The following is a 20,564-nucleotide window of genomic DNA, read 5'->3' on the forward strand; positions in this document are numbered from 1 at the left end:
AACACCGAAAAATCCATGGTCATTCCAAGCCAACAGGTAGACTTCCTAGGTTTTCAGATAAACTCAGTATCCGCCCAATTGCTTCTTCCATTGACCAAACTCAGATCGCTCAAACGAGAGATCAAGAACACTCTGGCCAAACAAATGAGTTTGTTGCGAGTATTGGCAAGGATTGTGGGCCTCTTGGCGTCCTCCATTCAGGTCATTTTTCCAGGCCCTCTACACTACCGGGCCTTACAGCGTCTCAAAATGTATTACATGCAAAAGAGGTTTTCTTACAATCACCTCATTCCCCTATCTCCAGACGCTCGAGAGGAGCTTTTCTGGTGGCTGGAGCACATGACGGGCTGAAACGGAAGAGCGATTTTTGGCGCCTCTCCAGACGTCATTGTCGAGTCCGATGCCAGCCGATGGGGCTGGGGCGCTCGACGTGGAGACTTTGCCACCGGCAGACGTTGGTCAGCCGACGAGTTAAAGTTGCACATCAACTGCCTCGAGTTACTAGCTGGTTCTTTTGCCATAAAATCAATATCTCCTCTGAAGAGCAATTGTTGCATCCTTATCTGGATGGACAATGTGCCGGCGGTGAGATACATCAATCGACTAAGAGGAACGAGGTCTCGGATGTTGGCCAACATTGTGAGGGAGTTGTGGCACTTCTGCCTGGATCACAAGATCAATGTCATAGCGGAATACCTGCCGGGCAAACTCAATCAGGTAGCGGATTGGAACTCCAGATTCCTGAGGGATTACATCGACTGGAGGCTTCATCCTTCCCTGTTTGCGGAGATCATGGATATGCGAGGTCCTTGCAAGATAGACCTCTTTGCCTCTCGTCTCAATGCCCATCTCCCGCAATTCTTCAGCTGGAGACCGGACCCGATGGCTATGGGAACGTATGCGTTCCTCCAGCATTGGGGATCTCAGAGGAATTATGCCTTTCCCCCCCTTGCTCCGATTCCGAGAATGGCGGCCGTGGTCCGTCGACAGGCGGCTTCAGTAGTGTTGGTGACACCCTTGTGGAAGACTCAGTCCTGGTTTCCCACACTATTGGAGTTGTCAGTGGATTTACCCTTTCAGCTCCCGGTATTCCCGATGCTTCTCCAGGACCCAGTGGGAGTGCCCCATCCGCTGGTCCTGCAGAACCAATTGTCCCTCATGGTGTGGACGCTCTCAGGAGACATGAGAGCATTCGCGGCCTTGCACAGGTGGCTTTATACAACAGGCTTGGGCTCCATCTACCCGCAAACGGTATTCAGCTTCCTGGAAGCGATGGGTGGGTTGGTGCCTTCAACGGCAGGTGGATCCCGTGGGATCAGATGTAAAAGAAGTGTTGAATTTTCTCTCAGAATGTGCTGAATCTGGTCTTTCATACAGGTCAGTTAACAACTTCAGATCGGCACTTTCGGCAGGAAATAATCCTGTTGAGGATAAGCCTGTAGGGATGCACTCCCTAGTGTGTAAGTTGCACATAGGTATTAGGGTGGCTAATCCACCTCGTCCCAGATATTCAACGTTATGGGACATCTATAAGGTCCTGCCTTCACTCGAGTCTTGGCCGGATAATAAAGATTTATCATTAAAGCAGATATCGGCCAAACTCACAATGTTGTTATGTTTGATCTCATGTCGCAGAGTGTCCGATGTGCGTGCTTTGGATCTGGCAGGGAGAATGTTCTCCCCACAGGGTGAAACTTTCATCATTTAGAGACGGACCAAAACTATGTCACGTTCGGTTGAGTATCCTGCTTTTCCACACAATGTTAAATTATGTGTTTTGCAATGTTTAAAGGTTTATGAGGAACGCACTCTTGCGCGAAGGTCTGAACCCTTGGGTCAATTATTGTTGGCGATTCAAAAGCCTTTTAGACCACCTTGGTTAGATGGGTCAGATGGGTAATGTCAGAAGCAGGCATTGATATTTCTGTGTATGGTGCTCATTCTGCTAGAGGTGCCATGGCCTCTAAAGCATACATGTTAGGATCTCGTTTAGAAGACATCTTGAAAGCTGCTGACTGGACGTCCGATTCAATGTTTAAAGGGTTTTATTACAAGCCTATTTCACATGTTTCCTATGTTGTTATTGATGAGCTTTGAACCAGCATAATCAGAAGCCTTCGGTCCTGACATAGAATAAAAAAAATTCCAGCTATCGCAACAAGAATTTTAGATTCTATTAAGGACACGGAGGCGAGGATTATCCAACCTGTTGGGACAGTCAATATCAACTGCTACGTTGTATGTTTTTCTATATCCATATTTATTAATACCCAACCTGAGAAGTCAAACCTTGTGGGTTCCCTATTTTCAAACTTGTTTCTGTTTCAGGGAAGAATTCTAAACAGAGCTAAGTTGCTGCTCCGGCAGGAGATGGACCACCTCGTTGTTGGAGGATGGATGCTGCTCCCAGGATTCTTGGACTTTATTCTCCATTGAGAATTGGACTCTGCTGTTTGTCTCTCTGTTGAAAGTTGGAACTGTTTTTTGTTCAGACATTATGGACTGGTTTTGCAAAGAAAGAGGAAGCCAGGATGGTGCCTCTCTATTTTGTTCATTATGTGTTGCCATTGGCAGTTTGAGGAGGCATGGTTCTAAGCCTCATGGGAAATGATGTTTTTACTACATGTAGTTTATTTTTCATTGACTGCTGTTGAGTCAGTAAAGAAATTGAGTAAGCATAATCCTCGCCTCCAAGTCCTTTAATAGAATCTAAAATTCTTGTCGCGATAGCTGGAAAACTTTGTATCACTGTTCTAGTTGTTGCCAGCAGCAGCCACTCCCTGAGGGCTGCCTTTCACTTACCCCACAACCATCCAGCACAGGCGTCACTGGGCATGTGACCCTGGCAATAAAAGGGGCCTAGGGCCAGTTCTACACTACAGCTGTGTCTAATTACTTTAGGGTGCATGAGGGCCTCGGGCCCTGCACTACTTTACACGTGCCACCCAGCAGAGGGGCCCGCTGCTCATGTCTCCCCAGGTTTGCTTTCCGACTAAACCTCATGTGCTTTTCTCTATCAATTTTAATCCGTTTTGTGCCCTTACAGCTCCCCGAGGAATACCCAGATGCGCTCCCTCCCTGTCCCCAGCCTTATTTAGGTTCTCCCGACTCCGAGGCCGTACACTCCCCCGTCTTTGCTTCTGGTGCCTGCCTCCTCCCTCGACCCCCGTACGCCTGTCTTACCGTTGCTTAAACAGACTCCGACATTGTTTCCACAATGTGAGCCAGCGCTCCCCGCCAAGCACGTGCTTGTGTGATGATCACGTGATACGCGTAAAACAGCGTCGTTGCGAAGGGCGCGTTGAATCACGGAACGAGTCGCTAGCAACTGTGGAACTAGGCAAGTGCGGCCAGCGAGTCTTTCCGCTCCGACACGCACGAGCTTCTGTGATGATCACGTGATCTGCGTAAGACAACGTCGTTGCTAAGGGCGCATTGTCTCACGGAACCGTCGCTAGGCTAGCACCTGTAGAACTGGGGTCCAGGCAACACCGGGCATTGCATCCCAAGGGCTCCAGGCCGAGGAGCAGCGCTGCCTATCAGATGCAAGAGTAGCTAGGATAGAACGCAGAATCCCAGGACTCGGGAGGGTACATTGGGCCGGGGCTAACAGGAGCAGAGATCCAGGACTAAGAGGGTAAAGTGGCTCTGGATCTGGGGACTCAGAGGTCAAAGGCGTGGATGATCAGAAGTAGGGAGTCAACGGAGAGTAGAAGTCAGGCACTGTCTAGTGCGGAATTCTGGGACTATATGAGGAACGGGTTCCAAGTTGAAGGGCCCACAAAGTCACAAAATTGAGGGGTCACAGATTCACAAGACTCGGGGGCCAAAGGGACCCAAGACTAAGGGGGTACCGAGCCCGACTGTTAAGGAGGCACGGAGTCCACGTTCTAAGGATTCCCAGAGTCGGAGGTCTAAGGGTGGAAAGAGCTTCAAGACTGAGACTAAGGAAGTACAGAGTCCAAAGCCCAGAGGGGACCAGAGTCCGAGGACTAAGGGAGTTCAGACTCCCAAGAGGGTACAGAGTCAAAATCCTAAGAGGACACAAAAGCCAAACACCAAGGGGGCACCGAGTCCCAAGTCTAAGGGGGTATCAAATCCCAGGACCTTAGGGGCACAGACTTTCAGGACTAAGGGGAAACAAATTCCTAGAACTAAGGCATCACAGAGCACTATAACTAAGGGGACCCAGAGTCCTGGAACTAAGGGGACCCAAAGTCCAAAAAGTAAGAAGATCCAGAGCCTAACAACTAAGGGGGTCCACAGTCTCGGGACTAAGACGGCCCAGAGTCGCCAGCCAACAAGAGCAGAGAGTTACGGGATTAAGGGAGCACAGAGTCCCAGGACTAAGGCGTTACAGCGTCCCAGGACTGACAGAGCAAAGATTCCTAGGAGTAAGGTGAAGAGTGCCCCGAAGAAGATTGGCAAAGGCCCAGGAATAGAAAGCGTCCTGAGCGTGCAGAGGCTCGGGGCTAGGAAGGGTGGGTCAGAAGCACAGGAATAAGAGCAGAGGCCCTGGTGTGAGGCTCATAGATTAAAAACCAGGGGCTATAGGGGCTAAGTCTAGGAATAATCGAAGCGGAGACCAGTGTTTCAAGGGGTGGCCAATGCCAGGAAGAGGTTCAAACTGATTTCAAGTCCTTTACTTTCATTAAACCTTAAGGGGCGCTTTAAGTTTGCATGGTCACCTTTACATACTTCAAGGCAAGTGGGAGGTACTGTTCAGCCCCTCTCATCCTTTTCATCACTCTTTTTGGCTCTTCTAGTCTTGTCCCTTTGCTTGGCTAACCCTCATCTAGAATGGCTCATGTCATTATCTCTGAAAACTTGCCACCGAACATTGACCCCACCAAAGCCCCTATTGCATTTGGAGAGCGGGCATTGCCGAAATTGAACGAGGAGCTTCAGAATGCTAACTTGCTGACAAGGCAAAGGGCCCTCATGGCACTGTGTGACCTTGTGCACGACCCAGAAATCGCATACCAAGCCATCAGCTTAGGTAAGTCCAGTGTGATGCCTCCAGAGGGAAAACGGGCAACCTGGGTGACATTACTTAAAGGAGTCCTTGGTACGTATAGCCAGTGCTGAAATTATTTTGCAGCTTTGTGGGGTTAGGGTAGACTGTACTCACCCTCAAATATCTTACAGCCATACAATTCATTTCAACATCTAAGAAGTAAGAGACTGGTGACTAAGCTCTATTTATAAACTATATGCACTAGAGTAGCTCATGATGTAAGACCATGACATGGTGAATATGAGAATGTAGTTGCCTTCTGTGATATCAGACCTGAGAGACATCTTTTGACGTTACATTATCTTAGTGTGTTGGGAGTGTCTTCTACAACTAGAGGCTATGGTGATATTGAGCTACTAGTTACATTACTGTCTTATGACATTAGATCATCCAGTAATGTTAGATACTCTCACAACTATAACTCAAAGTGTGAGCCTCTGCTTTGTAAATATCCCACATGCTCCAGAAACACTGCACCGTGGTTACATATCACTGTTGCCTTGTACTGTGTACTCCACTATAAAGAGAGATATCTTTATACATTTCCCAATAAACAAAAAGAACACATGAGTATCCCAAGGTCTTGGAGTGCCTCGTTAGTGCCGTTAGCTTAGTTGTTGCCGGGTTGTGTTGGTTGCCTTTGACATGGCTATGAGGCTTATTGTAGGGTTCTGTTTTATGCTCCTTGGACCCCTTGCGAGAGTGTTCCTTGCTATGGTTGTGTGGTGGTACATTGTGGCACAGCTACAGTTCATGGTCTTTTCATTGTTTGAGGTTGACCTGCTGGCACAGTTGTATTTGTGTTATAGCTTCCCTGCATGGTTATGGACACTTTTTTAGTGCATTTGGTCTACTGACATGGCTGTGGAGCTGCTTGGGACAGCACTTCGTGGTCTTGTTGTAGGGCTACGTGTGGCTTTAGTAATGGAATGAAATTGCAGCACTCTTGCAAGGCTCTGGAGTGTCTTGGCATAGCGTTGAGCTCCTTGGTGTGTAGCGCCTTGTCTTGGAAGTAGGGATTTTTGTGGTAATGTTACTGGGTGTAGCTTCTTGAAGTGGAGCTAGTTGGCGTGGCTGTTGCTCCTTCTGGTGAGCCTAAGAGGAATTTTAGTGGTGAAGCTTGTTTGGCATGGATGCAGGGCTGCTTGTGGTAGAGCCGTTTGGTATGGCTAGGGGCTTTTGTGGCACAGCTTTCAGGCATGGCTGTGGGAATCCTTGTGGTGGAGTACCTTGGCATAACTGTACACTGCTTTGTGGTAGAGATTCTCAATATGACTATGGGGCTCTTTGTATCACTATTGTTTAGCATGACTGTTGGGCTTCAGTGGAGAAGTCCCTTCGCATGGCTTTATGACTCCTTGGGCTGACATCCCTGGCCATTGTTATGGGGCTTCGGTGGTGAACCTCCTACGTATGATTTTGGGATGGGCATTACAGAGATCACTGGCATAGCAGTAATGCTATCTGTGGCAGGACTTCTCCTCGTGTCTTTGCTGGTACATGTGATGGTGACATCCAGTATGGCTATGAAGTGGAACTTTGAAGCATACATTTATAATAGTGTGTTTCTATCTCTTCATGGATGCGTATAGGATTCATGGCTGTTGTGTATAGCAGCCCAATCAATAAATAATGACTGATTTTAATTATTAAGGATCTAAGGGCTGGATATGCAAAGATACAGGTGGCAAAATGTAATCACAAATTACGCACTGACTTTTTGCAGCCTGTATCTGATTGTGCAATGTGACCTATATACTAAAACAAGGTCGTAGCATAACCTGCCAAGCGAATAATAACTAGCCAGGTCGCTAATTGTGACCCCCTGGGATTGACTACAAGCACAGGGTTGGTTGCCTCTAAGGAACAGCAATCACCATCCCTGTGTTTGCATTCCCTAACAGGAAATCTGTGCTGCTTTAAAGAAACGTTTTCCATTTGGGGAAACTTTGGGAAATGCAGGCAGTGCTCCTCTGGACCACTGAACCTGGCTATTTTGTGGTTGTAGACCCTTGATTTTGCAAATCGCAGGGTTTGCAATTCCAAAATAGCTTTGTACCTAAGATAGGTACAAGCAAAAATATAAAGCTTGTTTATCTATATGAAGTATTTTTATTGCACTAACACATGACTAACACATGACAGCCAAGTACCTTAGAGCTATGCCCTTTGAACCACTTCTCCTGAACTGTCTTTCACTAGTTACTATTTCCATTCTGCGGGACATATCTTTTGCTTATTTAATGTTGGCCCCTTCCTTCGATGCTTCTTACTGATTTTGAGACCATGAACTGTGACTGGTTGTTGGTCTCAAATGCTCTGACTGGCCTACAAGCCTATGCCTTGTGACAGAGTCTGTGGGTCTCATGGCCTATACCCTCTGACTGTTACTCTTGGTCCCAAGACCCCTGGCTGAGCCTTCTGTCCCATGTCTCACAACTTGGTTTAGGGTCCAATGCCCTTTGCCTTGGTTTAGGGCCTCATGCCCTCTGTTTGGGCTGTGGGTCCCACCACCATTGTGATTGAGCTATGGGTCCTACCGTCACTCAGAAAAAGCCTTGATGCTCTCTCAGAAGCCTGAAGATCCTTTGAGTCAAGAGGTCTGCACATCTGACTTATAGGAAAGTGGAATCTTATGTATGTGAGACTGGTTAGGCTTCTCTATGCAAAACTCTTAAAATACCCCAAAATAGGTCCTTTGGATTCACACCAATAACTCCCAAAATCAGTTCTGGTAGTGTGGCACAGAGCAGTCAGGTATTACTAGAAGAACATGTGTTATGCGTTTCAGAGTACAACATGAACGATAAGTACTTGACATGACTCGATAGAAATCAGACACCAATTTATAGAAAATAAGGCAGATTTTTATGTAAATTTAAACACCAAAAGGAACACAATCTGATAAATATAACCAGAGTTATGAATTTTAGAAGGAAAAATCGGTGCAATTCAATACTGCAAAACTGTAACATTGAGGGTCAATGGTAAAAAGCACCAGCTGCAATTGGTCGAGCTGTGTGGAACACACTGAGGGGGTAAGGGGGAAGTGATGCAGGTCCCAGGACCAGGCCACGACAGCCAGTTGAATTTTACCTGCCTCATGGGGCGCAGAGCTGTCCAGCCCGTCCCTCGTGCTGAAGCAGGAGACGCGGGGGAGCTGGTTTTACTACTCAGACAGTACTAGTGAGGAAACAGATGCAAAAAGTGGTTGGTTGAAGGTGGTGCGTAGTTCCCTTGGGTTACAGCATTGAGTGAAGGTAGTGGTAGCCAAACTGTCCACCAACAAGCCTTTTTCAGTCGTAAGGTCAGTGTGAAGATATTTTAACATCCGGAGGTACGGGGGAAAACTGTAAACTTGCTGGCACTCAGGACTACGTTTCACACAAAACACTGGATCATCTACTTTTGTGTGATCCCTCGGAAGGCCCAATGGCCAATGGTTCTTTGGTTTGGGAACATGCTTTTACCTGTGGGCTGCAGGAGACTACTGACACTAGTCCAAGGGAGTCTGTAGTCGTCTTTGGCTCTTAAAGGAGTCCTTCTGTCTAGCTGAACCGGTTTTTGGTCTGGAACAAGTTCCAGTCATGCAGTTGCAGGGTGGTTGCCACAGGTGCAGAGTATTGCACCATTGTTTTGTGCAGGTCCTGGAGTCGCAGACTCTGGTCTCTTCTTTGTCCTTTCTGCAAGTTGAATCAGATCTGAGGTTCTGGTGCCAAGAGTGCCCCTTAAATCCTAGATTTAGGGTGTTAGTGGTGTAAGTGCAAGTAGCCCATGGGCTACTAACCCTAGCATCTAATCTGCCCCTGAGGGGACCACATCTGGGGGACGGGGATGCAGGGGATGTGTGCTACCTTTTCTACCCAGAACTCTCTATTCTGCCACTTTTAAAAATGGCAGAAACCTTCCCTGGCTGTACAGACCAGGTAGCCCACCCTGCGAGCTTGCCCAGCCTTCTGGGGGTGTACACCGCCTGATTAAGTAATTATCCTGCCTGCCCTGGTGCACACGTGCCTAGGGGCAGGGAGATGGCTATTTCCTCCTTTGGGAAGTATCCTGGATGCATATCAGGGGCCGTGTAAGTTTTGAAGCTTACCGCCTTGATGTGCCACTTCACTAGCCATCCGGTCATGGAGGAAGGTGTCACCCCTTTCCTGGCCAGGCCTTTGTTTCTTACTCCTGGGAGCATTCTCACCTCCTGGCAGTGGATCAAATTCCTGTCTTGGCGGCAGCAGCTGCAGGCTGTCAGTCAGGGTACAGGAAAGGCTGGGGCAACCAGGGGGACAAGCTCTAAGGTAGCCACCTGGGTACATGTCACATCAAATCCGACATTAGAATCATGCCAGCGGTGATGAGACAAGTTGTTTGATACCAAACATGACATATTTCAGTGGGACCATTATGGAACTGGCAACCTCGGGGTGCCCGGGTGCCCGCCCATGTTATCCTCAGGCCCCCTGATCACTTATAGAAGCCCATAATGGAAAGAGGTGACTGTAGGGACATATACGCTTGCACTTATATGTCTACGCCTTTAATATCATGCACCCTGTCTCCTAGGCTCAGGAGGCCTACCTTAGGGGTGACTGCCATATGTTACAAATAGTGCTTTGACCTTGGCACACATGGTGTTGGCAAAACCAAGTTGGAGCAGTTTGCACTGCTCCTGCAGTCTACAATGGTAGGACTGCTGGCATCTGTTTACTTTGGTCACTCAGCGTGGCACAATAAGTGCTTCAGACCATGGTGACCCCTTTAACTCCCATTCCCTGGGTAGCACTGGTACCACTTACCAGGGACTTATAAGGGGGTTAATGTCCTTGCCAATTGGGTTTATCAATTCACATGTATCAGTTTTATGGAGAGAGCACTGGCTGGTTAGCAAGCTCCTGTGCACTTTCAGAGTCATAACCTTCAGCATTGGGGCAAAAAAGTGTGGGGGCACCATAAAAAGGGCACTTTCCTACATGACATGTATATTTTCTCACTATTATGAGAGAAAGAGGCCTTGTGACTTATTATGGAAGGTTGAAAAAGAAACATGAATTTCTATTGTGCAGTTGAATTTCTACTGTGCGGTTGCCTAAGTGTACTATACTTTATGAATTAGGCGATGAAACACATAGCATATGAAGTATTGATGCACAAAAAATATATATCCAAGCCTTGTACTAGAGAATGAATGTAATCCATTAAATTACAAGCGAACCATGCATTTAGGAGAATAAATGAATACTAAGTTGATCAAAAACAGAACATGCAAAGCACATGACACCCTCTGACTGAGAGGGCAAGCATTCTAGTGAATGTGTGTACATTCAGTCTAACATCTTATTATAGTCAAATGCCTACTAAGTGTGTGTTGTTAAATGATTAACTTAGACAGCAGCCTCTAGCCTAAATCCCTATGCAGACTGGTACACAAACCAAAGCATTCAATGGGACCACAAAGCTTGCAATGGATGGCTACGCAAGAGCAAGCAGCAGCAACGTATTATTTTAGTTGTGAAATGGGTGGCACGCTGAAAGGTGCGATTCTAAAGCTGCAGCATCAAAGATCCAGGATTGAAGGGAAGAATGTGTGAACAACCATGCAGGGACGTGAAGAAGAACAAGAGGCCAGAGATGAAGGAGGGCAGGTCACCTTGTGATAACTCGTAGCACGCGACTGGAGAATGCAGATGTAGAAAGCGAATCAACCATTGATTGGGCACTGCAGTTGGAACCAAGAATGCGTTGGCTTCGATAGGAGGTGATGCACCTCGATACATCTGAGAATGGTGACAGTGGTGGAAGCACAAAGGGTCATTGTGGCTGATGGCTGAACACCAATGGTGATTTAAAACAAACTGCTTGGTTGTTCGGCCCCTGCAGAACATTGAGGCATGTTTGATGAAACCCTGCTGCCGGAACGGATCTTCAGCGATCCACAAGAAACAAGGGACGCTGCTTTGAATGAATATCCAAGAAACAATGTGATAGTAATTCAAGCACTTACAGCAAATCCTCTCATGAAATGGTTGAAGCAAACTGCATAGTCCACGTGGGTGAGTGCAGCTGCCAAGTTTTCTGGATTGGAAAAGTGACTTTTCTAAGTCTGTAGTGTCCCTGTGTGTGACATTTGCATGTGTCTTGTGTGTTACAAACAGCAAAGTGACACTTTATCGCAAGCAGAGGGCTGGTGCAATGCCCACACAGCATGTCACATAAAATACATCGTTTCACACTCAAACATTTAGGTTCGTCATGATCTAACAACCAGCAGGAAGGAACTTTTTACGTAGATGGTAAATTATGTTTTTAATACAAACCGGGGATAAAAGGCCGGTACTTATCAATTTTTAGGAGAATACCCTTGAATGGCTATTCATGAAACTATAATGCATCTATAAAACAAACTCACTCTTACTAAGGTTATACATATTAATACTAATTTTTAATATGTTTATGCTTATTAGGAGATTAAGTGTTTTTTTGTAGACTAAGTGCTAGAAGTTCTATCAAATTCAAATAAATTGTTTTTGTAAGTGAATGGATATGGGGCTACATTAATACTAAAAAACAGATTCTGCAAGTGAAATAGGACCAAAAAGACAAATGAGTTGACCATTGTAAAAAAAAACATGGGGTTTAAGACACAAAAGCAATAGTTACCGTAAGAGCACGACCTTCACCCAGACTTTGTGGCTTCGATGCACCCTTGGAAGCCTGCAGATCCTGTCTCTCGAGATGCTTATACAATTTCTCTGCATTATGCGAGAAACCGAGCACGTGATTTATAATTTAAGGTGCAAAAAAAAATATGCAATGTATTCTACTCAGTTACTTGAATGTACTATACTTTATTTAAATCTCGTCATTGAAAACATAACATGAAAGTCGCTGAATAACATTTATTTTGGTCAAGATATCCTTATTGTGGTCAAAATGGAGCCTGTAATTTTACGTTGGCACCATGTTGTTTGAACTGGCATATGTGGTGTGGTGATGCCTGGAGTGAGTTCCTCAGAGCCTTATCTCAGGCTTTTTCGCCAAAGTCCTTCAGTCTGATGGAAGGAGACATGGCCACGAATAGTGGGGAGCATAAATTCAGAAGGGGTGAAGGGGACAGCTGAGGAGACTGATACTAAAGGGCTTAATTGAGTGGGTAAATGGAGAGACGGGTACATTCTTGACAGCTTCTGACTCCTTTCTAGCTGATCTAGAACCGGACTCGTTTTAAGTGCTCTTGATGCTGGATGCGATCTAAGGTTCCACAAAGATGCATATGATGGAAGGTTACTCAGTAGGTCTGTGTGATATGTCCGAATATCACTGACTCTAACTGCATGCCTTCTTGGGAATGTAGGACATATCTTTTCCTATGTGACCTCATTGTCTGGCTTCTTGATGCCACTGCATTTTGGTTCTCAGCTTAGCATGTCACCATTGGCGCCCCATTCTGCCTCTTCTCTCTGCCTGTCCTTCGCCACTTCAGCTCCGCAGTCTACACTTTATCACTGCAGTAGTTGTAGCTTTGTCCTGCGCTGCACGGGATCCTTTCATGCCATTCAGCAGTGTCACTGTGGTGTTGGGGAGGACTCTGAGCAGGATCTAGAGGGAATTATGAACTCTTCCTTATGAAGGCAGTGATCCTGCTGCTGGCAGAGGCTGTAAACAGTAGCTCTGCCTTTCTTAAAACCTCGGACAGCACAAAAGGAAACGGAATGGAATTGTGCTGATCCCATAGTTGATAGATGCTGTGATTCGTTCTCTAGCCTATGACAGTTGATTTTGTATTTGATCACCAGCGGTAGTCTTTGGAGTCCTTCGCTATGGTTTAGTATTCGAGTATAGATCCTATCTAGAGGTTTGTATCATTTGATTTGGTTTTGGGTGTGTGTTTATGTAATTCCCAAGGGCATATGTTCTAAATTCCTCTTGTTTCTATGTGAACTGTGCATCTTAGCTAGGGGTTTGATGTCTCTTTTGTAAAGTTTGTTGTTACTTTTCTTTAGATGTATGTGGAATACTGCCGCCAATTTTCTATGCTCAGTTGTTTGGGTGTCTGCCTAGATCTGCTCGACATGCTTTGCTGCAGTCAATCCTGTAGATCTTCGCTACCTGTTTACAGACTTGCATGTGCTTATCTTTGTTTAGTCATGGATGTAAGCAAGGCCCCTGACTTCATTGTTATAAAGGCCAGTTGGTTTGATTGAAATACGTTTCCAGGGTTTTGTTGATGGGTTCACACTGTAGTTTTGTCTTTATGGCATAATAGGCATACATAACTTTCTTGGGGGGGAGGGGGAGGAGGGGGCATTTCATTGTTAGAATGAATTCTCCATTGGAGATGAATAGTATTTCTAGGTAGCCATGACTGGTTGCGTGTTTGATGCCTTCTTTATGGTGTATCTTAGTCCACATCTTGGTTTTTATTTTGTGCTTGTTCTGGAAGATCATGATTTTACTTTTATTCTGTTTGTTTATAGGCTCCAGGGGCCATATGTAGGAAGCCAAATTGCGATCGCGAATGCTGAAATTCGCAGAATTTCAGCGTTTGCGATCGCATTTTGGGCAGTGTGCTATGTAGCACACAAAAACCCACACGCAAAATAAGGAATTGCAAAATTTGCGATTCCTTATTTTGCAAATGCATTTAAGGAATCCCAAATTGCGATTCCTTAAATGCAATGTATGACGCACCCAAGTTGTACGATTTTGGCTTAAGGAATCGCAAATTACCACCAACTTCAGGTTGGTGGTAATTTGCGATTTCTTTGAAAAATGCACTTTTTTGCATTTTTCAAAGTGCCATGTGGCGCACATACATGCCCTTAGCGCATGTATGTGCGCCACATGTGCACACATGTTTATTTCAGGGGTGCAAAAGGGTGTCCTATTGACACCCTTGCAACCTTGAAATTGCATTCTCAATTTGCGATTCTTTAATTGAGAATCGCGAATTGAGAATGTCTTTCTATTCATTCCTATGGGCCTTCTAGCCCATAGGAATGAATGGCAAGGTATTCCTTATTTGCGAATCTCAATTTGCGATTCTCAAATAAGGAATAGGTGGGATTCGCAAAATATTTTGCTAATTCTACCTACATTGCATTTTGCGATTCTCTAATTGCGATTCCCTAAAAATCGCAATTTAAGAATTGCAAAACACGTTATACTTACATATGGCCCCATATCTTGTAATAAACATGCATTGTATAAAAGCTCTGTCTTATTCCTTTGTGGGGATAGGAGGGCCAAACATGTGCATATAGGAGATGGTTCATCCTCACATCGTCTAGCAGTAATCCAGGTACTGGTGATCCTACTAGGATTACTGTTATGTTATTTGATATTTCTAAAACCATAAGGTTTTTATGGCACTTAATACAGAGAAAAGGAGTGTAGTTGACCATGCTGGTTGAGGCAAAGCATGAGGAAAATAATCAGGTTTTGAGCTTTTTCCCGCATGAAGGTAATCCTATGATGGGAGGAAACTCTGGAGAAATTAGGTTCCACACTTTAAGGGCACAATCATTTATGTATTTGTTGACTAGAGTTTGTCTGAGGCAGCATTCAAAGCTGCCCTGCTTTGCATTTTGTCTGGCTCTACATACCTTTGACTATAATGTATTGTTCTGTACTACAGCATTTCTATAGCGCACTTCTACATTTTGTCGAGGTCTTAAAGTGCTTTGCAGATAAAGTCAAGGGTTTTGAATCTGATTTGCATTGCTCTGTAAGTGCTGACTATTGGTGTCATGCAGGATACCTGGAGAGTTTCTCCAAACTTCACGCAGCAGTGTTTGTGTGCTTTACGTATGTGCCAGTAAGGAAAGGAATGTGAGTAAAAGTTCATAAGCAGACAATCCAAACCAACCAGAGTTGCAGTTTGAAGTACTTGAATGTAGATTATGAGAAAACCCAGGACTTACTGGCTCTTCTAAATGCACATGGTTGCTGATAGTTTTGTTTTTCTTTGGCAGTGTATTCTGCACGTCTGTACTTAGAAGTTGCTACCACCGTTAAAGGTTTTATGGTAAGTGGAAATTGCAACCTGCGGGCCATTGATTGTAGGATGCCAAAGTATATTCTTTAGGCAACAAGTAACCTGTGTAGGGCTTCAGACAGGGCTAAAATGGTCCTATATTTTTAAGTAAAACACTCTCCTAGCCGCAGTGTTCTGTATTCTTTGTAGTTTGCCAATTGATTTTCTGCTGAGTCCGGTGTAGAGTCTGTTTGCATAATCCATGCGCAGTATTACAAGTGCCAAGGATGCCTGTATCCTATGTAAGTGTCCGATATATGGGTAAATGCTTCATAGGATTCTCATGGTGTAGAACAAGTCTCTTGTCCCTATGTTGACTTAGGATTAAAGAGCGAGTTTGGAGTCCTTAATAACTCCAATGTTATTTTTTTAACTTCAGTCAAAGCAGTAAGTGGCTACCCCATTTCATGAAGACCAAAGGATCACGGCTTCTAGTTTTGCTATAGTCTGCAGGTATGGCTTTCTTGAGTATTTGGCATGATCACACACTTTTCATAACATCCCGCTTTCTAGGGGATCTAGAAGGACTCCTTCTGCAAGATTACACTGAATGCTTTTTGAAGGTGGATGAAGCATGCAAATATTTTCCTTGTTTGCATTCTTTGGAGGTATTTATTTTCATTTATTATTGTGTGCAATGTGTGTATGTGGTCTTGCCCTAGCTGCGAAATCCTGTTTGGATTTTGTATAGTATGGTTTGTCATTGATGCAAAAGCTGGATTCTTTAATGCGGTACAGGATGCTTTCCTCAGGTTCCTACCTCTTTATCTCTGTAGCTGTTAGAATTGAGATAGTTTTCTTTATTGAAAACGGATGTGATTAGCTCTTCTCACCACGATCTGGGAAATTGACCTGAGTCGTCTGACGAATCTAGTAATTTCGCTGTGGCTGATTGCTGTAACAACTCATTATATTTCTATATTTTGAACAGTAGTGTTTTGTTTTTTAGGTGCTCTGCCTAGCTGATGTCTCTCAGTTGTATCTGTAACTCGGTTATTGTCACTGGTTATTTAAGAGAGTTTGAAAGTTTTTATTTGTATTTTGCAGTTTGTCCAGCTTGTCAATGGTGTCTGTTTAGTCTGGTGTAAATTGTTCTGTCTATTGATTTTATAGACGTTTGAGAAGTGCTGTCTCCACATGTTCCAATTTATGATGCCTAAATCTCCCTCCTCTTTTTTGCATCGCTTCTTTAATTTTTCTTGACCATTTTTCATAAGAGGTCTTTTTCGACTTAGCACATTTTTATGTATGATGCTAAATCTTTACTTTTTTGTGGGTATCTTGAACATTGAAACTTTGTGGCCCGATTCACCAACTGTGTTTGGGGTGATAAGGCCGGATTCTTATCTGTCTTACCATCACAAAGAATCCTCTCAGGTCGCCAGGATCTTTTTATCTGCTAAATAGTGTAGAGGGGAGGAAATCCAATCTTTAGTACATAATCAACCAAATCGAATTTGAACTCTAAAGGACCACTAACTCCAGATCTCAAGTTTAAGGGGTTTATTACAAAGCCAAAAATAATTGCACGTACAAGTACCTCAGCACGAGGTTAAGAAAATAAATGGGCACTAATACAAAGAAGAGTCTACGCAGGAGACTCATCCAATTCAGAATAAGAAGAATGGTCAGTTCCAGAATCATCAGACAGGCAATAACGGCTCCAATCTCTATTTTAGAAGTCATTAACCTAAAAAGAAATCAGTTAGTCTATCCTTACTCTATCTCTACAGTGACATCCCTACTTAGCATTTTCCCCAGGCAAGAGGGTATAAGGTGTCAGAAGTGAAAACTTCCTTAGAAGTACACTCACTTTGTCAGAGCTCGTTCTAAGATGCTCCTTCTAGCTTCCCATCTAGACCTCAACTGCCCAACCCACAGGGCACTGTCCCTAATTCAAAATCCCAAAACGTAGAATACGCCCTCCGGCAAACCTCTCCAAACAGGTCTTCTTCCAGTAATTTTCCACTGAAACTTGTCTCCCTTCCAACGACGGTTTACTCGTCCTTGAGTCCCAGGCACCTTCTCCGCCGAAAGTATCATCCCTGCATTCCAGTATACTCCCATGTTGGCTTCTCATGCCATCCTAACTCCTGAAACAAAGGGTTAGTCTTACTAACGAGCTAGGTGTCCTTGCACCTGCAACAGAAACATGGGAACGAGAAACTTTCCACTTCTCTGAGACTTTCCAACATCTCTGAAACCCAAAGCCTTACCAAGGGAAACATTTCGGCCTACAATATTTAGCTAACAATAAGAAATGAACAGGCCTTTCTCTGAAACGTTTATGCGATCAGGCCTTTACACAATTTAAATACACATTTCTAGAATCACACTATAAGCATTGATTTCATTATACTTCATGTATGAGTAAGCAAAATTACATGTGCAAACTTTAATATGGTGCACGCTTAAACCTAATGCATCACATTATACGGGAACCAATCATTATGCGTTGTCTAAAATCCATTTTCATTTAGTCACTACATTGAACTTCATAAATGACATGATTACATTTCTATTTGCACTATTATAAGCGGCCTTTAGTATTACATTTCTAAGTCACACGTTAATACAATTTCCCTAAATATATGGGTGCGGACTAACAATGATTATGGTGCATCCCTACACATTTCAGAACAACATGGCGCTCTATCAGTTCCTCCCTTTGATGACTAGTGTCATCACACCATTTCACAACTCTCTTGGAGAAAGAACCGACCTAAACAGTACTTGTTGCCATCCTCCCCCGTCAGAGTCTCTCCATATTCTTAAGATTCTGATATTGACTGTCCTGCAGTCTGGCCATTCGCATTTCACTCGCTCTAAGAGCTCTCTCAACTCTGTTTCCTTTACACCACTTATAGGCCCTGATGATTCCCCACAAGCAAACCCCACAAACCACAACAATAATGAGTGGTCTTAACACAAAACCAAGGAACCCTTTACCAGGATTGGCAAACCAACTTCCCACTCGACTAAATCCTTTACCAACTCCTCCCCCCCCCTCTTCAGTCAAATCCTCTATCTCATGGATCGTAGTAATGTTGCTTAAATATGTCAGGTTCTCACTCCGCAGAATCCAGACGCAGCAATAAGCTCCACCTCCGGACCTTCCAAACACCCTGAAGAATATATTGATACAGGGTGTTCGAACAATACGGCGAGGGAAAAAAACCCTAAAAGGGGAAAAACCCTTGGGAGGGGAAAGGAAGGGTCAGCAGGGAAAGGAAGCTGGAAAAACAAGACACACAGGTTAGTACAGTGACTACATACTACTCTCAGTAAAGTCTCTCTACAGTAAATGATGATTCACCTGCATTGACTCTGCTTGCTAGCTTCACATCGATGGAACCCTCCTGGTATTCCCTCTCCCTACAGGACACAAAAACCTCGTTAATTGGCTATGTTATCTCGCCCTCCAACTCAACAGTGCGAAGTAGTACAATACATTACCTACCCTCACCAACAGACAACTAGGACCCACAATGGATTCAATCTTGTAAGTTAATAGTAACATAGATCCTATTCCTGGTTGAAACTCAAAGCTCTTTCGAGGAAAATGAAAAGAACGGTCTCGGTGTATATTTACTTCATATACTCCGGTTGCATACCAAAACAACTCCCTCCGGACCTAGAATCCTCCAGACACGGTAGGGCGTAGTGATCAACTACAGCCGTCCGCGTTGGCACTTGTAATCCGAACGAAGAGCTTACTTCGTGACGGTAATGCAGAGGATGCCTTCCCCTTGCACTCCGCCACTTGCATTCATCACACGAATGTTTCCAGAGGACAATAAACACCCAATCAGCTCCCAAGAGCAGCACTCCTCTGTCAGCACTCTAACTCAGTTCCACTGACCGTAACCAAGCTCAGGAACACTTCTGGAATCGCCCGCTCGTAGACGGCTTCAAGCGCGTTGATTCAGTCAAACCAAAAACGATACCAGTTCGTAGCGGAACGGAACTGCACCCGCTCCTCGGAACAATGCAGTCTCTCAAACTCCGGAAACGAGAGCAGCCGCTCCCGTTGCTCTTCACAATTCACAAACGTCTTTTCCACTGCCTTGCCTCCCTATATCCGGTCCTGCAGCAAGGGCTGCTGGGAACGGTAGTTCGAAACCCAGTGAACCTGGGAAATGTAGTTTTAGGCAGGCGCGAAGGCTAAACCCTGACAGTACGCCCTCCTCCCAAGCGCCTCCTAGGACCAGGTTTGGACGGAAACCTCCGATGAAAAGACGCAATGGCCCTCGGGGCGTGCACGTTGCTCCAGGGTTCCCAGGAGTCATCCTCCACCGAATAACCTTTCCAGGAGACCAAGTACCAAAGCACCCCCCGGCGCAGCTTTGAATCACGTATGGACCGTACTTCGTATTCGGGACCTTCGTCGCCGTACACCGGTGGGGGACACCTCCTCTGGGCCGTTAGATCTTTCTTCAGTAAGTGCACATGAAACACCGGATGGATCCTTAGTGAGCATGGCAGTCGCAGTTTGTAGGCCACAGGATTGACTTGTTTCATGATAGGGTACAGCCCAATAAAGCGGGGGTGAAATACGCTTCGCAGCTTAAATCGGATGTATCTGGTGGACAACCACACCTTATCTCCCACTTGGAACTGAGGGCCGGGATTTCTGTGCTTATCCTCCCAATGCTTGTACACCTCCTTTGCCTTCACCACATGAGTGTGCACCGCCTTATGCACCTTCCTCAGCATACGTAAGCGAGCCATCACCGCGGGCTGGTTTCGGACTTCCGAAGGGATGTTGATGGGCAAGGTATTGGCTTCGTACCCGTAATTAGCTCTAAATGGTGACATGCCAGTAGAGCTATGCCATGCATTGTTATAGGCCAATTCGGCCAACCATAACAAATCCACCCAGGATTCGTGTGCTTCTTTCGAATAGCACCGCAGGTATTTCTTCAGTGTCTGATTGAGCCTTTCGGTCTGCCCGTCTGTCTGCGGGTGAAAGCTCGTTGAAAGTGCTGCTTCGATGCCTAGTGCCTGACACCAGGCCTTCCAAAAGCGGGCAACGAACTGTGGCCCCCCTGTCAGACACTATCACCTGGGGAAGGCCGTGTAGCCGGATGACCTGAGAAGCCAGTAACTGTGCGGTCTGGCTAGCCGTGGGAAGAGTCTTACATGGAAGAAAATGACCCATCTTAGTTAGGTTGTCTACTACCACCAAGATAGCTGAACACCCTTTATCCATGGGCAACCCAGTGATAAAGTCTAAGCTTATTTTCTGCCACGACCGAGCCGGCGTGGGCAGGGGCATTAGTTGGCCTTTCATTCGGGTGTTCTCCCCCTTAGCTCTGGCACATTCCTCACACTCCATCACCCACCGTTTGGCGTCTTTCACCAATGAGTCCCACCAAAAGTATCTCCGAAGCACGTGCACTGTCTTGGTAACTCCTGGGTGACCTGCCATGGGCGTTACGTGACACCAAACGAAAGCTCTTTTCTGCATGTCCACCGTGGGCAGGTACAGACACTCTCCCTGAAAAGGCAGCCCTT

The 20,564-nt window shown here is 45.3% G+C and overlaps 1 protein-coding gene across 1 annotated transcript in view; it reads left to right on the forward strand.

The window, feature by feature from the left end:
• The first annotated feature begins 3,443 nt into the window (after positions 1-3,443).
• The window catches only part of RSPH14 (radial spoke head 14 homolog), a 530,513-nt gene continuing 513,392 nt past the window's right edge, over positions 3,444-20,564 (forward strand). The window contains exon 1 of the mRNA XM_085636404.1: positions 3,444-4,999. Coding sequence (XP_085492530.1) covers positions 4,801-4,999 — 199 coding nt within the window. The 5' untranslated portion in view covers positions 3,444-4,800. The remainder of the gene's footprint in view (positions 5,000-20,564) is intronic.

This window comes from Triturus cristatus, chromosome 11 (genome assembly GCF_964204655.1).
Source record: "Triturus cristatus chromosome 11, aTriCri1.1, whole genome shotgun sequence".
In the NCBI taxonomy this organism is placed as follows: Eukaryota; Metazoa; Chordata; class Amphibia; order Caudata; family Salamandridae; genus Triturus; species Triturus cristatus.